This window comes from Crinia signifera, chromosome 11 (genome assembly GCF_055691185.1).
Source record: "Crinia signifera chromosome 11, ASM5569118v1, whole genome shotgun sequence".
Lineage (NCBI taxonomy): Eukaryota > Metazoa > Chordata > Amphibia > Anura > Myobatrachidae > Crinia > Crinia signifera.
Genome location: NC_139227.1, coordinates 123,673,377 through 123,691,988, shown reverse-complemented (window position 1 = coordinate 123,691,988; position 18,612 = coordinate 123,673,377). Strand labels below are relative to the sequence as shown.

At 49.8% G+C, this 18,612-nt stretch overlaps 1 protein-coding gene across 1 annotated transcript in view; it reads left to right on the top strand.

Moving 5' to 3' along the window:
- The first annotated feature begins 3,982 nt into the window (after positions 1–3,982).
- Positions 3,983–18,612, top strand: part of COPB1 (coat protein complex I subunit beta 1) — a 33,877-nt gene continuing 19,247 nt past the window's right edge. The window contains exons 1-16 of the mRNA XM_083164661.1: positions 3,983–4,139; positions 4,599–4,746; positions 5,020–5,249; positions 8,462–8,631; positions 8,760–8,874; positions 10,508–10,600; positions 11,067–11,204; positions 11,594–11,713; positions 12,524–12,631; positions 12,818–12,964; positions 13,194–13,339; positions 13,560–13,656; positions 13,737–13,897; positions 16,160–16,280; positions 16,733–16,960; positions 17,593–17,772. Coding sequence (XP_083020787.1) covers positions 4,011–4,139; positions 4,599–4,746; positions 5,020–5,249; positions 8,462–8,631; positions 8,760–8,874; positions 10,508–10,600; positions 11,067–11,204; positions 11,594–11,713; positions 12,524–12,631; positions 12,818–12,964; positions 13,194–13,339; positions 13,560–13,656; positions 13,737–13,897; positions 16,160–16,280; positions 16,733–16,960; positions 17,593–17,772 — 2,331 coding nt within the window. The 5' untranslated portion in view covers positions 3,983–4,010. The remainder of the gene's footprint in view (positions 4,140–4,598; positions 4,747–5,019; positions 5,250–8,461; positions 8,632–8,759; positions 8,875–10,507; positions 10,601–11,066; positions 11,205–11,593; positions 11,714–12,523; positions 12,632–12,817; positions 12,965–13,193; positions 13,340–13,559; positions 13,657–13,736; positions 13,898–16,159; positions 16,281–16,732; positions 16,961–17,592; positions 17,773–18,612) is intronic.

Genomic DNA, 18,612 nt, shown 5'->3' with positions numbered 1-18,612 from the left:
TGGCCCCGCCCCTTGTCTCAATATGCCTGTCATTGGCACTTTGTGGTGCATGATGATGTCATTTTGCAGACACACTCCACCTCCACACATCAACATTCCCCTCAGCCACACCCCCACCTATGCTGAGCGGATGCTTCCTCCTGGAGGGGGCAGCCAGAATATTAGCAATGTGCCCTAAGTACTCCCATTTCAACACTGGAATAATTAGGTTATCATTTGAAAAACAGCGAAGGGAGGATTATTTTAAGGCATCATCAGGGGCTTAACCACAACTTTGTAGGTCTCCTGGCAACATATTTAAGGAACCCCAATGATTCTTGTGATGGGTGTGGTACAGGGGTCCGACAGTCGGGATCCCAACAGTCATTAGCCCGACTTCTGGATTCCGACTGGCCGGAGTCAGACAGCATGGTGAGCGCAACAAAGCCCCTTGTGGGCACGGTGGCTCGCTACACTCGCCACCTATTCTTTTCTACCTCTGTGGGGGTCGTGGACACCCACGAGGGAAAATAGCAGGTGGCCGCCGGGAACCCGGCTTTCTGTGTTTTGACAGTCGGGATCCCGACAACAGGTAAATGCCTGTCGGGATCCCGTCCGGCACCCTCTTGTGATATGCCTCCCTGCAGCAGTTATTCATTTTATGCAGAATAGTAGTTCCCTAATTCATGTTCTGGACCATGGTAGGACCCTAGTTAATATTATGCCACATAGTAGGGCCCTAGTTAATATTATGCCTCATACTAGTGCCCTGGTTTATTTAATAACTCACCATATTTCGCTAGTTTACATGATGTCACATTGTCAGGCTGCAACTACACCGGCCACACAGTACCCCCAATTCACATAATGCTATAGTGTCCCCTGTTAATTTTATGCCACATTACATTGCCCTCCAGTTCAAATCTGTTAAAGTCCTCCAGCTCATATTGTGCCACTCTATTGTGTCTCCCTATCATTATAACATCCACTACACGCACCTCTCATTGACAAACTAATGTCGCACAACCCAGCCTGGGCAATGGATCAGACCTAATCCTAATTGCATAGCAGGCAAATCTGTGAAACTGGTATGTAATTTAATAACCTGTGTCCAGACCCCATAAGAATGCGGTGGGGTGCTGGAAATTGGGTCCCCCTCCGAGACCCCTAGAAAGTCGGGCAATCGTCACAGATTTTCATTGTTTTAGCCCCACCCCCTCCCCGAGGACCCACAAATTGAGTGATTTACAGGAGGGGGGGGGGGGGGGGGGCGCTTGGCAATTCTGCAACTGGCCATCAATAGTGCTAAACTATTCAATGGATGACCAATGGTCATTCATTGTGTTTGATTGGCCTGTGGGCCAATCAAAACATGGGGGGCGGGGCTTCGTGGGTGTCAGGGTGGAGCTATGCTCCGTGTCCCCGCGCTTTGAAAAAAAAAAAAAAGCAAAACGTCGTTTTGCTGTTTCATCAATGGAGGGAAACCATCTGGTTCTCCCCCATCAATGGCAAAAGTATTCGACATCGGCCACAAACCATCGATGGTCATCCCTAGAGAGGAGACTTTAATAGTACGCAAGTATGTAGCAGTGGCAACTCCACACCGACGCGGATAGTGGGGGTATGAACAGGTCGGGAGGACGCGTAATGTGTCCGCTCGCCACGCTTTGGGCTGGTGTACGCCACATGCACTCCTTCATACTCAAGCGCATTGGGTGTCCATTAATACAGGTTTGTGTCAGTGGCAGCAAATGGTGCTGCTGGTGCTGCGGCAGGTTAAACATTGTGACAGGTTCTGCAGCCATTCTGCAGTCACTTCACCTCTGACTGACTACGGTAACTGCGTAACACTGACTCACTACGCTGGCCGCGGGAACACTACGCCGAATCTGACAGGGACGCTGACTATACGCTGGCCGCGGGAACACTACGCCGAATCTGACAGGGACGCTGACTATACGCTGGCCGCGGGAACACTACGCCGAATCGGACAGGGATGCTGACTATACGCTGGCCGTGGGAACACTACACTGATTCTGACAGGGACGCTGACTATACGCTGGCCGCAGAACACTACGCCGAATCTGACAGGGACGCTGACTATACGCTGGCCGCAGGAACACTACGCCGAATCGGACAGGGACGCTGACTATACGCTGGCCGCGGGAACACTACGCCGAATCGGACAGGGACGCTGACTATACGCTGGCCGCGGGAACACTACGCCGAATCGGACAGGGACGCTGACTATACGCTGGCCGCGGGAACACTACGCCGAATCGGACAGGGACGCTGACTATACGCTGGCCGCGGGAACACTACGCCGAATCGGACAGGGACGCTGACTATACGCTGGCCGCGGGAACACTACGCCGAATCGGACAGGGACGCTGACTATACGCTGGCCGCGGGAACACTACGCCGAATCGGACAGGGACGCTGACTATACGCTGGCCGCGGGAACACTACGCCGAATCTGACAGGGATGCTGACTATACGCTGGCCGCGGGAACACTACGCCGAATCGGACAGGGACGCTGACTATACGCTGGCCGCAGGAACACTACGCCGAATCGGACAGGGACGCTGACTATACGCTGGCCGCGGGAACACTACGCCGAATCGGACAGGGACGCTGACTATACGCTGGCCGCGGGAACACTACGCCGAATCGGACAGGGACGCTGACTATACGCTGGCCGCGGGAACACTACGCCGAATCGGACAGGGACGCTGACTATACGCTGGCCGCGGGAACACTACGCCGAATCTGACAGGGACGCTGACTATACGCTGGCCGTGGGAACACTACACTGATTCTGACAGGGACGCTGACTATACGCTGGCCGCAGAACACTACGCCGAATCTGACAGGGACGCTGACTATACGCTGGCCGCAGGAACACTACGCCGAATCGGACAGGGACGCTGACTATACGCTGGCCGCGGGAACACTACGCCGAATCGGACAGGGACGCTGACTATACGCTGGCCGCGGGAACACTACGCCGAATCGGACAGGGACGCTGACTATACGCTGGCCGCGGGAACACTACGCCAAATCGGACAGGGACGCTGACTATACGCTGGCCGCGGGAACACTACGCCGAATCTGACAGGGACGCTGACTATACGCTGGCCGCGGGAACACTACGCCGAATCGGACAGGGACGCTGACTATACGCTGGCCGCGGGAACACTACGCCGAATCTGACAGGGACGCTGACTATACGCTGGCCGCGGGAACACTACGCCGAATCGGACAGGGACGCTGACTATACGCTGGCCGCTGGAACACTACGCCGAATCGGACAGGGACGCTGACTATACGCTGGCCGCGGGAACACTACGCCGAATCTGACAGGGACGCTGACTATACGCTGGCCGCGGGAACACTACGCCAAATCTGACAGGGACGCTGACTATACGCTGGCCGCGGGAACACTACGCCGAATCTGACAGGGACGCTGACTATACGCTGGCCGCGGGAACACTATGCCGAATCGGACAGGGATGCTGACTATACGCTGGCCGCAGGAACACTACGCCGAATCGGACACGGACGCTGACTACGCTGGCCGTGGGAACACTACACTGATTCTGATAGGAACGCTACGCTAACTACGTAACGCATACCTCCCAACATTATAAAGGGACATGCAGGAGCAGAGCAATGTTTCCCTCCTGGAGAGGGTCATGTTGGGAGGTATGGAATAATAACTTGTGGTGTAAGAAACGAGCAACCATCCCTGAAGAGTGGCCAGGGTCCTACGCAGCTAAGATAAAAGGAAATATACCAAACTTAAATTGGACACAAAATAAAAAAAATGCTGTAAGGGCATCAACCTACTTCCGCCCTCACTACATCACATCCTGGTTCTTTCGGCGAAGGGGAACTAGTCACAACCCTGTAAGAAAAATTAAGGCGCATGTCACATCCGGGATATTCTGTTACAGGCTTCCGGCAGTGTACAGCAAACGCAGGAACGGACATTTCCGGCGCACTTCCGCATTGCGGTCCACCGCCATGAATGCTTCCGGGTTATTGCGTTCCATTCAGCGGACGTGCTCTGTCTCTGACTGGCTTCCGTACTATTGAGGTGGCCTCAGCTCTTCCACGTCACCGAGTGAGCGATCCTCTGACACCCGGCCGAGAGCAGGTAACCTCACCCGGCTCCCTCTCTTCGGTACACCCGCTTACCCACCCAACCTCAGAGGGTGTACCCCTTTATCCTATATCCCCTACAGGCCCCGTACCTGGCTCCCCACTTCAGCAGCTCCACCTGAGCTCTATGCACACTTCCAACTCCTGTACCCCCTGTATGTATCCGGGTTCTTACCCTCCCAGCAGCCCCCCGGATACAGCTCTGGTGCAGGCAGCCCCCTCCCCAATTACATCTCCGGGCACCCCTATGCCCTTCCCCTGTTACATCTCCAGGCACCCCACTACCTGTTATATTTCCATGGGCTCCCCATTATATTTCACACACTTCCCCGTGACATCTGCAGGCACCCCCATTATATCTCCAGGTCTTCAGCCCCCTCATTATTTCCAGACCACCTCATATCTCCAGGTTAGGCAATGTTTTCATACTGACATAATGATCGCTGTTCCTTAGGGCCAGGAACCCTGCCGGAAACCAAGCGCTACCTGGAGGCACCAGCCAGTGGCAGCCATGACAGCCGCCGAGAATGTGTGTTATACCCTCATCAATGTCTCCATGGACTCGGAGCCTCCGTCAGAGATCACCCTAAAAACTGACCTAGGTAAGACGTCTCTCCTATGTACTGAAGCTGCTTCGTGTCGGAACTTTGTACATTAGCAATAACCAATTAATGAGTGCGGAGGAGAAATAAAGTATTTGGACAGATGATCTCTGGCTTTGATGTAAACTAAGTTCTAAAAAAAAATGGCATATTATATAATTATTGTTGCTGGACCTGCTAAGTGCTGCACATATGTTTACTTTGGGACTATCACATTATAAGGTGCGCCGGTCTTGTATGTTGCTTACGTTGGTTGTGCTCTTTTGCCCGCAGAAAAGGGGGATGTGAAATCGAAGACTGAGGCTTTGAAGAAAGTGATCATCATGATTCTGAATGGGGAGAAGCTGCCGGGACTCCTCATGACCATCATCCGCTTCGTATTACCCCTCCAGGACCACACCATCAAGAAGCTTCTACTGGTCTTCTGGGAGATTGTTCCCAAAACCACTCCGGACGGGAAGCTGCTGCAGGAGATGATACTCGTGTGTGATGCCTACAGAAAGGTAACGCCTCTCGCCTCTGTTATGTAGTGGGAGGGTATTGGTTCCCATTATAGTTTCTGGTGATGTACAGAGTTCGATGTTCCGTCAGCTGCACATATTTAGGGATTGGTTTCTCCCTGGTGATGAGAGGAAGCGGATCTCCGGTTCTGCAGAAGAAATCTAGTAGTGATGTCAGTGCTTTATCTAAGGGACATTGGTCTCTTTTCAATGGGTCAAATCTATTTCTACTAAATGGGTGCACTGCTGTACAGGATAGGTACCCTGTGCCTGAAAGTCCTGTATTTATCAGCCACAGCAGCTTTGCTTCAATCACATTCTGATCTGTATTTAAGCAGATAGATACAGACCAAGCTGTGCTAGAAGCGCCACAGCAGAGAAGGAAGGAAGGAAAGCGGAACTGCTCGAATTTTGAAGGGTGCAGGGTGTTAGAATGAACTGTATATTAGATTGCTATTGTGATGATTGTTTTATTGAGGGCTGTTGGCAGGTTATGGGAATCGTTATTGGTACCCCTCCAGCCCATGTGCAATGACGTGGCCTAGCTCCTTTCCCACTTGTCCTGTCTCTGTGATCCTCGTAGATATTTTGTAAGCTCCTAACACTGATGTGTAGTGGGCAGGAAATTAGTCTGTGTCTGATTATGTATGTTTATCGGCTGAGGCCTGCTGACCTTTACCATTATACAATCCTTGCCGAATTTCTAGCCAGGTGAAAAAACTGCCCAAATTATATTGGGTATGGATCATTTGGTCTACAACAAATGGTACTTGTTTCCTAGCACGGCCACAATCTTGTGGATCGTGTACCTTTAAGTTAAGGTACACGATCCACACGATGGACCCGATTTCCTTTGAAATCAGGTCCATTTTGCCGGCTAAGGCACAATATCGGGGGCATCGCGTCGGTCGGGACCATTAACATTGGTCCCGACGCGATGCCCCCGATTTTTCCATAAGCTTTAATGTTAAAAAATATTTTAACATTGAAATCGTGAGGATCGTGTCGGGAAAGGTAAAATATGGGGGGCATTGCATCGGTCGGGACCATTAACATTGGTCCCGACGTGATGCCCCCGATTTTTCCATAGGCTTCAATGTTAAAATATTTTTTAACATTGAAATCGTGAGAAAATGTGAAAAATGTGAAATGGGCCAATATGACCCATTTCACATTATAGATGTCCCCGTCGTCACCCCACGATAGACGCCAACCCGAAGCGTGGCGAGCGGCGGCGGTGCGCGTCCTCCGACCTTTTCATTCCCCTACTATCCACGTCGGCGTGGAGTTGAGAATAGAATAGTGTGGCGAGCGCAGCGAGCCACCGAGCCCGAAGCGTGGCGAGCGCAGCGAGCCCCGCGTATAACTTCACAGGTATACGCGTCCCCTCGCGGGGCTCGCCACGCTTCGGGCTCGGTGGCTCGCTGCGCTCACCACACTATTCTATTCTCAACTCCACGCCGACGTGGATAGTAGGGGAATGAAAAGGTCGGAGGACGCGCACCGCCGCCCCTCGCGGGCTCGCTGCGCTCGCCACGCTTCGGGTTGGCGTCTATCGTGGGGTGGGGTTTACGCCGTTAAATTTGGGGGGTTGGGAATATTTTACATTGAATCCAATGTAAAATCGGGTCCCAGGGACCCGATTTACATTTCATTCAATCAAAAAATTGGGTCGGTCGCGTCGATCGCATCGCATGCGACCAAATCGCATGCGATGCGATCAACGCGATTTTTCCGACACGACCACCCCAATGTAAATCGGTGTGGTCGTGCTAGGAAACAAGTACCCAACAAATTGCTAGACAAGCATTAGGTCGACATGCACAAAGGTCGGCATGACTAAAGGCCAACAGGGTGATTATGTCAACATGGGTAAGGTTGGCAGTGAAAAAGTCTACTCTCTTCTTCTTCTTTTTTTTTTTTTTTTTTAACCCTTATATCGACACAGTACATAAACACTAGGGCCCTTATTCTGGTTGGTGCGGATATTCCCGCTTGCGTACGGGCCGCCGATGTTTATCTTCTGCGCATGTGCAGAGGTCACTCTGCGCATGTGCAGGCGATTTCACCGCAAGGATTCTCTATACGCCGCACAGGGGGCGTAGAGGGGCGTGAGGGGCTACTTATCCTCATTACCCTATGCATATGCCCCGCGTTTCATGGGCGTTCCCATGCAAACGCGGGGCGTATGCATGGTAATGAGGCCGTGACGCGTGGGTACGGGGCGGGCATCTGACATCGCCGGATGTCAGCTGCCCGCCCCCATACAAGATTTCACACGGACAAGTGTCCGTGTGGTCTTGTGTTGCGGGACCTGGTGGAGCGTGAGGCCCTGCATTCGATGTTCGGCGACCATCGAATGCAGGGGCTGCTCCCACCATGGAGGAGGCGTATCCCCGTCCAATTTCATGCGGATCGCCACATATCTGCGTACGGACGGCAGGTGGCGATCCGTATGGAAGGCGGGGATTCGCCTGCACGGTCGGAGCCGCATATGCGGCTCCGGCCGCACCAACCAGAATAAGGGCCTAGATACTAAAACGTAGCACCGCTTCTGTTCTGTTCTGCCACCACGTCCTAGTGCAGGGATGGGGAATCTTCGGCCCTCCAGCTGTTGAACTACACATCGCAGAATGCTATGCTACAGTTTTTTCATGGCCAAATAGCAAAACTATAGCAGTGCATGCTGGGATGTGTAGTTCCGCAAAAGCTGGAGGGCCAAAGGTTCCCCATCCCTGCCCTAGTGGATGGTAGGGCATGAAATACCGCGTGTTGACATGGACACCGAAACATACCACCGCATCCTCTCGCATGGCTTGATGTGCTCGCCATGCTTCGGGCATTCTATTCTCACACCACGTCTAGTGGATGGTAGGGCAGGAAATACTGCCTATCGGCATGTCGGGTGAAAAAACAGGGAAATGACCCATGTCTACCTATCAGCATGTTGACCTACTTGGTGGTGACCCAATGACCGTATCCCATTATATTCGCCCTATTCAATTTTTCTGATTTTTCGCTTGGGGGAAAAAAAATCCAGCATCCGTTAAACCCCCCCCCCCCCCCCCCAAAAAAAAGTGAAATGGCAAAGGGGAAAAATGTACTAAAAACAGGGGAGAAACCACCCACTACTGGATACTGGTTGGCACATCATTGCCTGGCACAGATTGAATACCCCCCATTGACCTATATTTTTGTGAATTTTGTCTTCCAAGGATCTCCAACATCCCAATGAGTTTATCCGAGGCTCCACCCTGCGCTTCCTGTGTAAGCTGAAGGAGGCGGAGCTGCTGGAGCCGCTAATGCCGGCGATCAGAGCGTGTCTGGAACACCGTCACAGTTACGTGAGGAGGAACGCCGTGCTTGCCATATACACTATATACAGGTGAGCAGTGAGTGCCGGCTGTACCATAGAGACTACATCGCTTGGCTTGATACAAGTGTAGCCATTTACATCTGGCCTTGGTAGGATTCGTGATATTACCAGCATGTAACCTTCATTCCTCTCCCCAGAAACTTTGAACATCTCATACCAGATGCCCCAGAACTCATCCACGACTTCCTGGTGAACGAGAAGGACGCAAGCTGCAAGAGAAATGCTTTTATGATGCTGATCCACGCGGACCAGGTACAGATGTCCTCCTGGGACACTTTGGGCCATATTCAAATGTTTAAACACCGGCAGCCACTAGAGGGCACCTAACCTATTCAATTGTAGCGCCATTAGGGTGCATACGGCTGCCGACGTCAGCATTTCACCTTTAACGGCAAGCTGAAATCTGCAAAAAAAAAACATTTTTGAGCCATTATGTGCAGCTAAACCCAACCTTATTGAACGCATATTGCCTGTGATCTCCTGCTGCTTTAGAGATCGGGCACGATATGACAATTGAATGCGGTCCTTATATTGAGACATGGAATGATATTGAGGATTTTTAAACTGCTTTAGTTTCCCTTATTCCGATAATACATAACAGAGGATTAACTGGACTCAGAACATAAAAAAGATATTTGCTATCTGGTATTTGATTGGCTGCAGGGAACTATGTTGCTTCTCCTCATATCTCATTATATAAAACCTTGATACCTGGAAGGTTTGGACCATTCGAGCAGTTTGTGTAGTTATCCTGAGAATTGCAGTGTTCATCCTAGCACCCTGCATCTTCCAAAACCTGTGCAGTTCCTTTTCCTGCCTGGGGTGTCGCTCGCTAATGGTGTGCTTCTAGCACAGTCTGGTCTGTATTTTAGCACTGAGATACAGACCAGACCTGTGCTAGAACCACCACAGATGTGCGCAACTGCACGGTTTTTGTAAGACGCTGGGTATTAGAATGAACATTAAATTGTATGACATTGTCTCTTTATATAAATATGGCTGATAACAGCATTAACACCTTATGTGTTGCTACATTGATACATATACACTTGGTGTAAGGGTCAATGCTACTGCTCAACAGCACTGAGGTCTCTGGGTTGATTCTTAACAAGGCTCTATCTGTGTTGAGTTTATATATTATCTCCGTGCATGCGTGGGTTTCCTCCGGGGACTCCGTTTTCCTCCCATAATCCAAAAACATACTCTTGGGTTAATTGGCTTCTGATAAAAATGAGCGCATTTGTTTTTTATATATAATATGTGATAAAAGCAGACCGTAAGCTCCACTGTTGCAGGGATTGTTGTTAATAGCCAAATATTCTCTATAAAGTGCTGCAGAATATATCAGAATCGGCTTTATTTGGCCAGATGTACTTACGTATACTGGTAATTAGATTTGGATTGCTGTTCAACAGCCAGATAGGTAACAAGTAAACGGTGACAGTACAAATATAGGTGACACGCACAGAAATGCAGTAGATGTGTCCTGTTGAGGGTGATGATGGACAAGGACATGGGGAACATATATTTGCTGAGCTGCTCAGCACCCAGGCAGCCATTCAGCGGCTCCAATTGGTCCTTTGCAACAGCCAGCTAGATCAGACAAGTAAAAAACAGTACAGATATAAAACACGACAGGGGTGACACGGGGTACATATTATGGCTGGGTGACACAGATTCTAGGCAGCCGTCAGCTGCACCATCTTGACTTCGCTACTCATAGTGCAGCAGTGGAAGGGTTTAACAGGCCATCTCCCCTTCAGCACACTACGTATACTATATACTGTATAACTGTGAGGTATTCATTCAGCGGATACAGCAGCAGCCAGTATGTTTAATTCTGTGGGTACAAATGTCTATGTTGTGTCCCCCCCCCCCCCCCCAGGACCGGGCTCTGGATTATCTCAGCACCTGCATTGATCAGGTCCACACGTTCGGGGATATCTTACAGCTGGTGATTGTGGAGCTGATCTACAAGGTGTGTATATAATATAGTGTGATCATGTCTCGTTGTGTTATATTCCTTTCTCACGACTGTTCTAGTCAGTGTTTCCCGGTGTAGTCTCCGATGATCAGGTGAATGTGGCGGGAGCATTGTAGCTGAGGCCCTCGGATCCCTGTGTCCGTATATCTGAGTTCTTGTAGCTCAGATCAGTGAAAAGCCGCAGCCCAAACAAACCAATGGGATGAATGACAGCTAGAAGCTGATTGGGCAACGTCTCCGCTCTGATCTCTTCACAGGTTTTTCTACATCTCCCCCTCTATCGATAGAAATGGAATTGCAAAACTTTATTTATACATGGAAAGGTTACAAAACCATAGTAAAGTTTGCATGGGCACAATGTAATTTGCAGCAGGTACTTACGTAATGGCTGTCTGGATCATGTGCCCTGGTAAGCCACGTTCCCAGCCTTTCCTGTAACCATATATTGGTATTCTGCCAGGTATGCCACGCCAACCCCTCGGAGAGAGCCAGGTTCATCCGATGTATCTTCAACCTCCTGCAGTCTTCCAGCCCAGCCGTGAAATATGAGGCAGCCGGGACTCTGGTGACGCTGTCCAGCGCACCAACCGCCATTAAGGTAAGACCCGCTGTTCCGGGAATGTATAATCGCTACAAGTATACACCCCCCCCCCCCCCCCCCCCCCCCCCCCCGCTATGTGGTGTGTAGAGATCTTGATAAATAATATGGATTGCACTTAACTGTTATTAAATGATAAACTAAAGCTGACTGGTAATGTGGTGGTTTTGCCACTGTGGGGCAGTGTTACTTTAGAATGATCATTATTGTTCTGTATTTGTGGAACTATATCTTTCTCGTATTTAATTATATTGATCCGAACGAGGTTCTCTGTGTATAACTACTCCCACTTAAGTGGGTTATTCCACATTTCTGGATGGGTTTTTCTATGAGCTTTATATTAACCTGATAAAAATGACCGTATTAATCGCTGTGTCCTGCCCATCTAGGCTGCAGCCCAGTGTTACATTGACCTGATCATTAAGGAGAGCGACAACAATGTGAAGCTGATCGTGCTGGATCGTTTGGTGGAACTGAAAGACCACCCGTCCCACGAACGTGTCCTGCAGGTGAGATTCTCTCTGGTTATCGTATAATCCACAAGTAAAACTGCTGCAGTATCACTGAGCTATCTGCTCTACATGGTCTTAAAGGGTTAAAGTTAGATGCCACAGAACTGCTGTGTCCCCGTGGCTTTCATACTATCAGGTTGTGCAGGTGTGGATTAATCTGGGACCCCCAGAGTGTGGTCACCAGGTAAAATATGGCAGTTACACAACCAACTTTTAAAGCCGGGGCAGGAAGCCGGTGGAACTACACGTTCCAGCATGCCCTGCTGATGGGGCATGCTGGGGTGTGTAGTTCCACAGCAGCTGGTGTGCCACAGGTTGTCTGCCGCTGTTTGATTCTTACAATTTATGATTGATTCGGGTAGAGGGTAGCTGAAGGAATATATCGTAGTACCATAGTATGAGATCTGGGGAATTCCCTGTGGGCAGGTCCCCCATGTGTTAATGGGCATAGAACTTAAATGTCTTGTTGGGTATATTTTATGGTGAAAACCCTTCTGTGAACTCCGTCTTTAGGTAGTGTGATATAGTGATCATTCTAGCATCCGCCATCTTTGAGAACCCATGCAGTTCCTGTTCCCTGCCTGGGGTGTTGCTGTCTGCTGTTGTTTTTCTAGTACAGGTCTGGTTTTCATATCAGTGCTGATATACAGACCACACTGTGCTAGAAGCACTACAGCAGACAGAGACACCCCAGGCAGGGAAGAGGAACTGCATGGCGGGTGCTACAATGAACACTATGATATATACTAAGACAATAGTCACCCTGTTTCCTGTGTACCCATATTAACGCCTGTATCTCACCCCCAGGATCTGGTGATGGACATCCTGAGAGTCCTCACCACCCCGGACTTGGAAGTGCGCAAGAAAACCCTGCAGCTGGCACTAGACTTGGTGTCCTCGAGGAACGTGGAAGAGGTACAATACACTGTACTGGGATTCTATGATGGACTTCGGGGTGGAGCTCACATAATATTCTCTTGGGTGGGGGGGGGGGGGGGGGGTGTAATATAACTGCCTTTCTATGGAGATTTGGGGCTAAGTCACACAAATGTGTATACTGTATATAGAAAGCTGTTGGTCACACAATTCTCTCTGTTCTAGTTGGTGATTGTCTTGAAGAAAGAAGTAATAAAGACCAACAACGTGACGGAACATGAAGACACCGATAAGTACAGACAGCTCCTGGTCCGCACCCTCCATTCCTGCAGCGTCCGCTTCCCGGATATGGCTGCCAACGTCATTCCTGTGGTGCGTAGGATATCTCTGCATTGTTCTTTCAACATGGCATATAAACCTTTAACAAATGACGTTTTAATGTCACCAGTGTGGTTGTGTGACAGATTTGTTTTTATTGCAATGTCTCGTTGGTGACGATCGCAGCTGCTTTGTGACCTGTTAGCACCTTGCGGTTATCACTGGGTTGGCGTTTCTCCCGTGGGTTAGCGCTGTAACATGTGATCTCCTGTGCCGTTGCCAGCTGATGGAATTCCTGAGTGACAGCAACGAGGCTGCCGCTGCAGACGTCCTGGAGTTCGTGCGCGAAGCCGTTCAGAGATTCGATAACCTGCGGACGCTGATTGTGGAGAAGATGCTGGACGTTTTCCACGCCATTAAGTCCGTCAAGTAAGTTACCTGTGGACAGTATAACTTTGCGCCCAGTTCTATGGATGCTACAAGTCCTACCAATACTGAATTATGGATTTAAATCCCTTTTGCCATCTGCGGACTTTCTGATGGCTACTTGTCTGCTCATTATCTATTTCAATAATGAACATAGAGCCCCAACAGGCAGATGAGTAAAGAAAAGGTTCCCAGTGTAAAAGGAGGATGATCTGTGTTTCAGGATTTACCGAGGGGCTCTCTGGATTCTGGGAGAATACTGCAGCACCAAGGACGACATTCAGAGCGTGATGACTGAAGTGCGGAGGTCTCTCGGAGATGTGGGTATCACAGCGGCCTGATGCAGACATCCTGACTGTCTGTATGGAAACTCGGCAACCTTCTGTCCTGTTTCCTGCAGGTTCCGATCGTAGAGACAGAGATTAAGAAGGAATCCGGGGAAACGAAGACGGAGGAGGAAGTCACTGTTGGCCCGGCCCAGAAACTGGTGACTGAAATGGGCACTTATGCCACTCAGAGTGCCCTCAGCAGCTCCCGGCCCTCAAAGAAAGAGGAGGAAAGGTTTGTTGCAGCGTTTTCCCCGGCATCCCCAGCCAATTACTTTCTATCACCTTTGTATTGGGTAACACAGGGATTCTCAAACTAGGTCCTCAGGACCCCACAGACTTCACGTTTCCCAGGTCATCTCGCAAGTGCATTCATTACTCATTGACACATTTTAAAAGATCCACAGGTGGAGCAAATTATTTCATTGTGGTTCTGTGAGGAGACCTGAAAATCATGCATTGTGTGGGGTCCTGAGGACCAGATTTGAGAATCTGTGAAGTAACCCTTAGTTCTGTTATGGTGCCTATACGGCGCAATGGTTGAGAGCAGCAATGGGCCTGGGTTCCGGAGTCTTGTGTCGTGCACGCTTGTGCGTACACAACAGTGGTTGTTCTAGAGATAACTGTCTTCATAGAATGTGGATACAGTCAGTGATTCATACCACGTTCCACGTTGTTGCTCTTATGTGTGTAATTAGGACACTGCTATAGGGATCAGACAGAATTTCTTGTATTCAATCCTAATTTCCTGCTGGTCTCAGTATTGATGTTTGGGAATAGAATATCATCAGACTCTTTACAGCAGCACAGAGGATTTCAGAACATGTCTGAGCTGACCTTGTGTGATTGGTGCGACCTGTCCACTTGTCTTATAGAGGAGACAGAGCTGTATGTGACTGGGGTCACCAGGTCCTGGTCGGAGGCTTCTCATTTCTGATTTACGGTTCTCATGGTTAACTTTGTAGAGCTATGTCCACATGCATCGATCCTCAGATCACTCCAATAAGATTATATATATATATATATATATATTAGGGATGCGGTCAATTTGCCGGCGGTCGGGATCCCGGCGTTCAGAATCCCGACACTGGAATCCCGACCGCTGAAATCCCGAATATTTCTCCCTCCGTGGGTGTCCACGACACCCATAGAGGGAGAATAAAATAGCGTGCCGAGCGTAGCGAGGCACCGGGCCCGCTGCGTGGCGAGCGCAGCGAGCCCGCAAGGGGGGGCGATCCACGTTCCCCCCCCCATGTCGGGATTTCGGCGGTCGGGATTCCAGTGTCGGGATTCCGACCGCCGGGATCCCGACCGCCGGGATTTCGTATCGGATCCATATATTATAGCGCCACTGACGTAACATTGTACCTGGTACACTATCAGCGAGCTGAGACAGAGTTAAGAAGTAGTGACACACTGTGATATGAGTGACCTGCGCAATGCGTCATTGTGCGCTGAATCTGCAACTTCACACCAATTATTTTGTGATCAGAAACCATCGTATCGTGACGCGGTTACTGTCCTCTGTGATGGGATGCCAGCAGTCAGAATACTGATGCGGGCATACATAGGCGCGGCCACAAGACCGGCTCCAGAGTCTCGACATCGGGTGCTGGGATCACCACTGCCGGTATCCCAAACTTAAGTATGCAGGGTGGGTTAGGGATAGGTGGCAGGGGCAAAGGTTTAGGCACTGGAGGGGGACTTAAGGGGTGTACACACACAGTGTGATTGCCTTGCTATTCGATCCCTGTTTAGATGCCGCACATCAGGACTGACTCAGCATCTAATGGTAAACCGTTCGATATCTCTTTGATTTTTACTATATAGTCAATTGAAAGCTTGTCAGAATTGCACCATGTGTACGGGGTAATAGGACTAGTGGGGAGGATTAGGGTTAGGCTGCGGGGGTGGAGGTTAGACTTAGTCAGGGGGGTAGGGAAGTTAGGCTGCGGGGGTGGAGGTTAGGCTTAGTCAGGGGGGTAGGGAAGTTAGGCACTAGGGGGGAGGGTTAGGCTGTGGGGGTGGAGGTAAGGCTTAGTCTGGGGGGTAGGGAAGTTGGGCACTAGGGGGGAGGGTTAGGCTGCGGGGGTGGAGGTTAAGCTTAGTCTGGGGGGTAGGGAAGTTGGGCACCTGCTGTGCGTGTAGGAGGACACACCTGCTGTGCGTGTAGGAGGACACACCTGCTGTGCGTGTAGGAGGACACACCTGCTGTGCGTGTAGGAGGACACACCTGCTGTGCGTGTAGGAGGACACACCTGCAAGTATTAATAAAATTGCCTGTTTGGGGTTCTTGCACCCACAGCTCTGTCAGTTGTCTAATTCCCATAGTAGAACCAGGGGTTGTATCCTGCTAGATAACCTATATACCACTTTGTGCCCCTGGCGTGTGGTGTTAGTGCAGGCATGCCATCTTCTGCCTTACATGTAATAGAAGCCGGATGGAAAGTCTGCAGAGCCGTTGTGGTATAACCCTCCATCTTCCTTTCTCCTCCAGGCCGCCCCTTAGAGGATTTCTGCTGGACGGCGATTTCTTTGTGGCTGCTTCTCTCGCCACCACGCTGACCAAGATCGCGCTGAGATACGTGGCATTGGTTCAGGAGAAGAAGAGACAGAATGTAGGCACACAATCATCCTGCTGCTGTGTGAATGCTGTGTGCTGATTGGTTGAGATGGTCATGTGCACGGAATAACTGGACTGCTGTCAATTGTTCATATAATACTGTTCTCAGCCTTCTAGTGCCTTATGGCTGAAATACAGCATTTACGTGTATTCATTTCTCTGCATTTTAGGAGTCATCTTTATTTTGCTGTGACTAGAAATGAGAGATAACTGCAAGTCTGTTGTATAGAGAGAGCTAAAGATCCTGGTCTTATATTTATATTACTGCAAGCCGATATGTGAAATTGCGCTTACATGCTGTATTTCATCCATAAGGCTGCATAAAATGCCCAATCATGCATATCCTCTCGTCAAATTGCAATAGAACAGATGTCCAATGAGAGCTTTGGCTGCGTGCATCTGATCCGTGCATGCACACATTGATAACGCTCCTCTCTCGCCCCATAGTCCTTTGTAGCCGAAGCTATGCTACTGATGGCCACCATCATCCACCTGGGCAAGTCCTCCCTCCCCAAGAAGCCGATCACCGATGATGATGTGGACAGGATCTCGCTGTGCCTGAAGGTTCTCTCGGAATGTTCTCCACTGATGAACGAGATCTTCAATAAGGAGTGCCGTCTGTCTCTGTCCCACATGCTCTCCGCCAAGCTGGAGGAGGAGAAGCTCTCACAGAAGGTGACCGCGATGTATATCCCAGATAGGTTAATGGGGGTATTCCATTATCTTCATTGGATATCCAGCTCTAGAAGAGGAGGTGGTTACTGTAAGGGCAGCTCTAGAAGAGGAGGTGGTTACTGTAAGGGCAGCTCTAGAAGAGGAGGTGGTTACTGTAAGGGCAGCTCTAGAAGAGGAGGTGGTTATTGTAAGGGCAGCTCTAGAGGAGGAGGTGGTTACTGTAAGGGCAGCTCTAGAGGAGGAGGTGGTTACTGTAAGGGCAGCTCTAGAAGAGGAGGTGGTTACTGTAAGGGCAGCTCTAGAAGAGGAGGTGGTTACTGTAAGGGCAGCTCTAGAAGAGGAGGTGGTTACTGTAAGGGCAGCTCTAGAAGAGGAGGTGGTTACTGTAAGGGCAGCTCTAGAGGAGGAGGTGGTTACTGTAAGGGCAGCTCTAGAAGAGGAGGTGGTTACTGTAAGGGCAGCTCTAGAAGAGGAGGTGGTTACTGTAAGGGCAGCTCTAGAAGAGGAGGTGGTTACTGTAAGGGCAGCTCTAGAGGAGTTCCTCGGTTTAATTGGTATGATTTTCTAATTTCTGTCATTTTTATTGATATTTCTTTAATAATATGGACTTTTGTGTTTACGAACGTTGACAGAAAGAATCCGAGAAGCGGAACGTGACGGTCCAGGCCGATGACCCCATCTCCTTCATGCAGCTGACGGCTAAGAACGAGATGTCTTCCAAGGAAGATCAGTTCCAGCTGAGTCTCCTGGCTGCAATGGGAACCACGCAGAGGAAGGAGGCCGCCGATCCCCTGGCCTCCAAACTAAACAAAGTACGTCCTGTGTGATGTATATAGGAGACGGGCTGTTATACAGATCCTGGGATCGCATCAGTCCCTCCAATGTGGGGTCTGTAGACAGAATGATGGTCCGATATGTTTCTGTTTAACCCTTCGAGTGCCAACATTTCTGGACGATGTTCAAAATGTCTGCTAAAGATTGCAGCGTCTCACGTTAGTTATATCAATTCAAATAAAACGTGTAAAAAAAGAAAAAGATATTTCCTATATAAGGTAACATTACAGGTCATTACGATGAATAAAACTGTTTGATTGGCATATTACACCTATTTTGACAAATTCACTTGGCACTCAAAGGGTTAATGTAATTATACGAGCGCAAGGGAAGCTGTCATAAGACTCCGTGTCCAAAGATCTGCATCCGGGTCTTGTGCGGTACCGGGTACTCCGAGCGTAGTGTTTGTCTGACGGAGGAAACGGGAATGATGCAGCGAGACTAATAAGTATCCACGGTTCTGTGAAGCATCTTATTGTTATCCGTCTAAAATCGAGGAGAGTCCTCAATAGCACCACCGGGAGGGGATGCGGCAGAGAGCAGGTAATTAAAAAAACAGGGTTTTCCTGCTACTTGAATAGGATTTTCGGTACTTGTGGATTATCACGGATGCCATCGCATGCCATATATAATGGCATGCGATGCGATTTTTACCGATTTTTGACGTTTTTTGTCAAAATCGTATGCAATCGCATCGCATGAAGCCCGTGAGGGGACGCGGATACCTGTGAAGGTATCCGCGGGGCTCGCCACGCTTCGGGCTCGGTGGATCGCTGCACTCGCCACACTTTCTATTCTCAACTCCACGCCGACGTGGA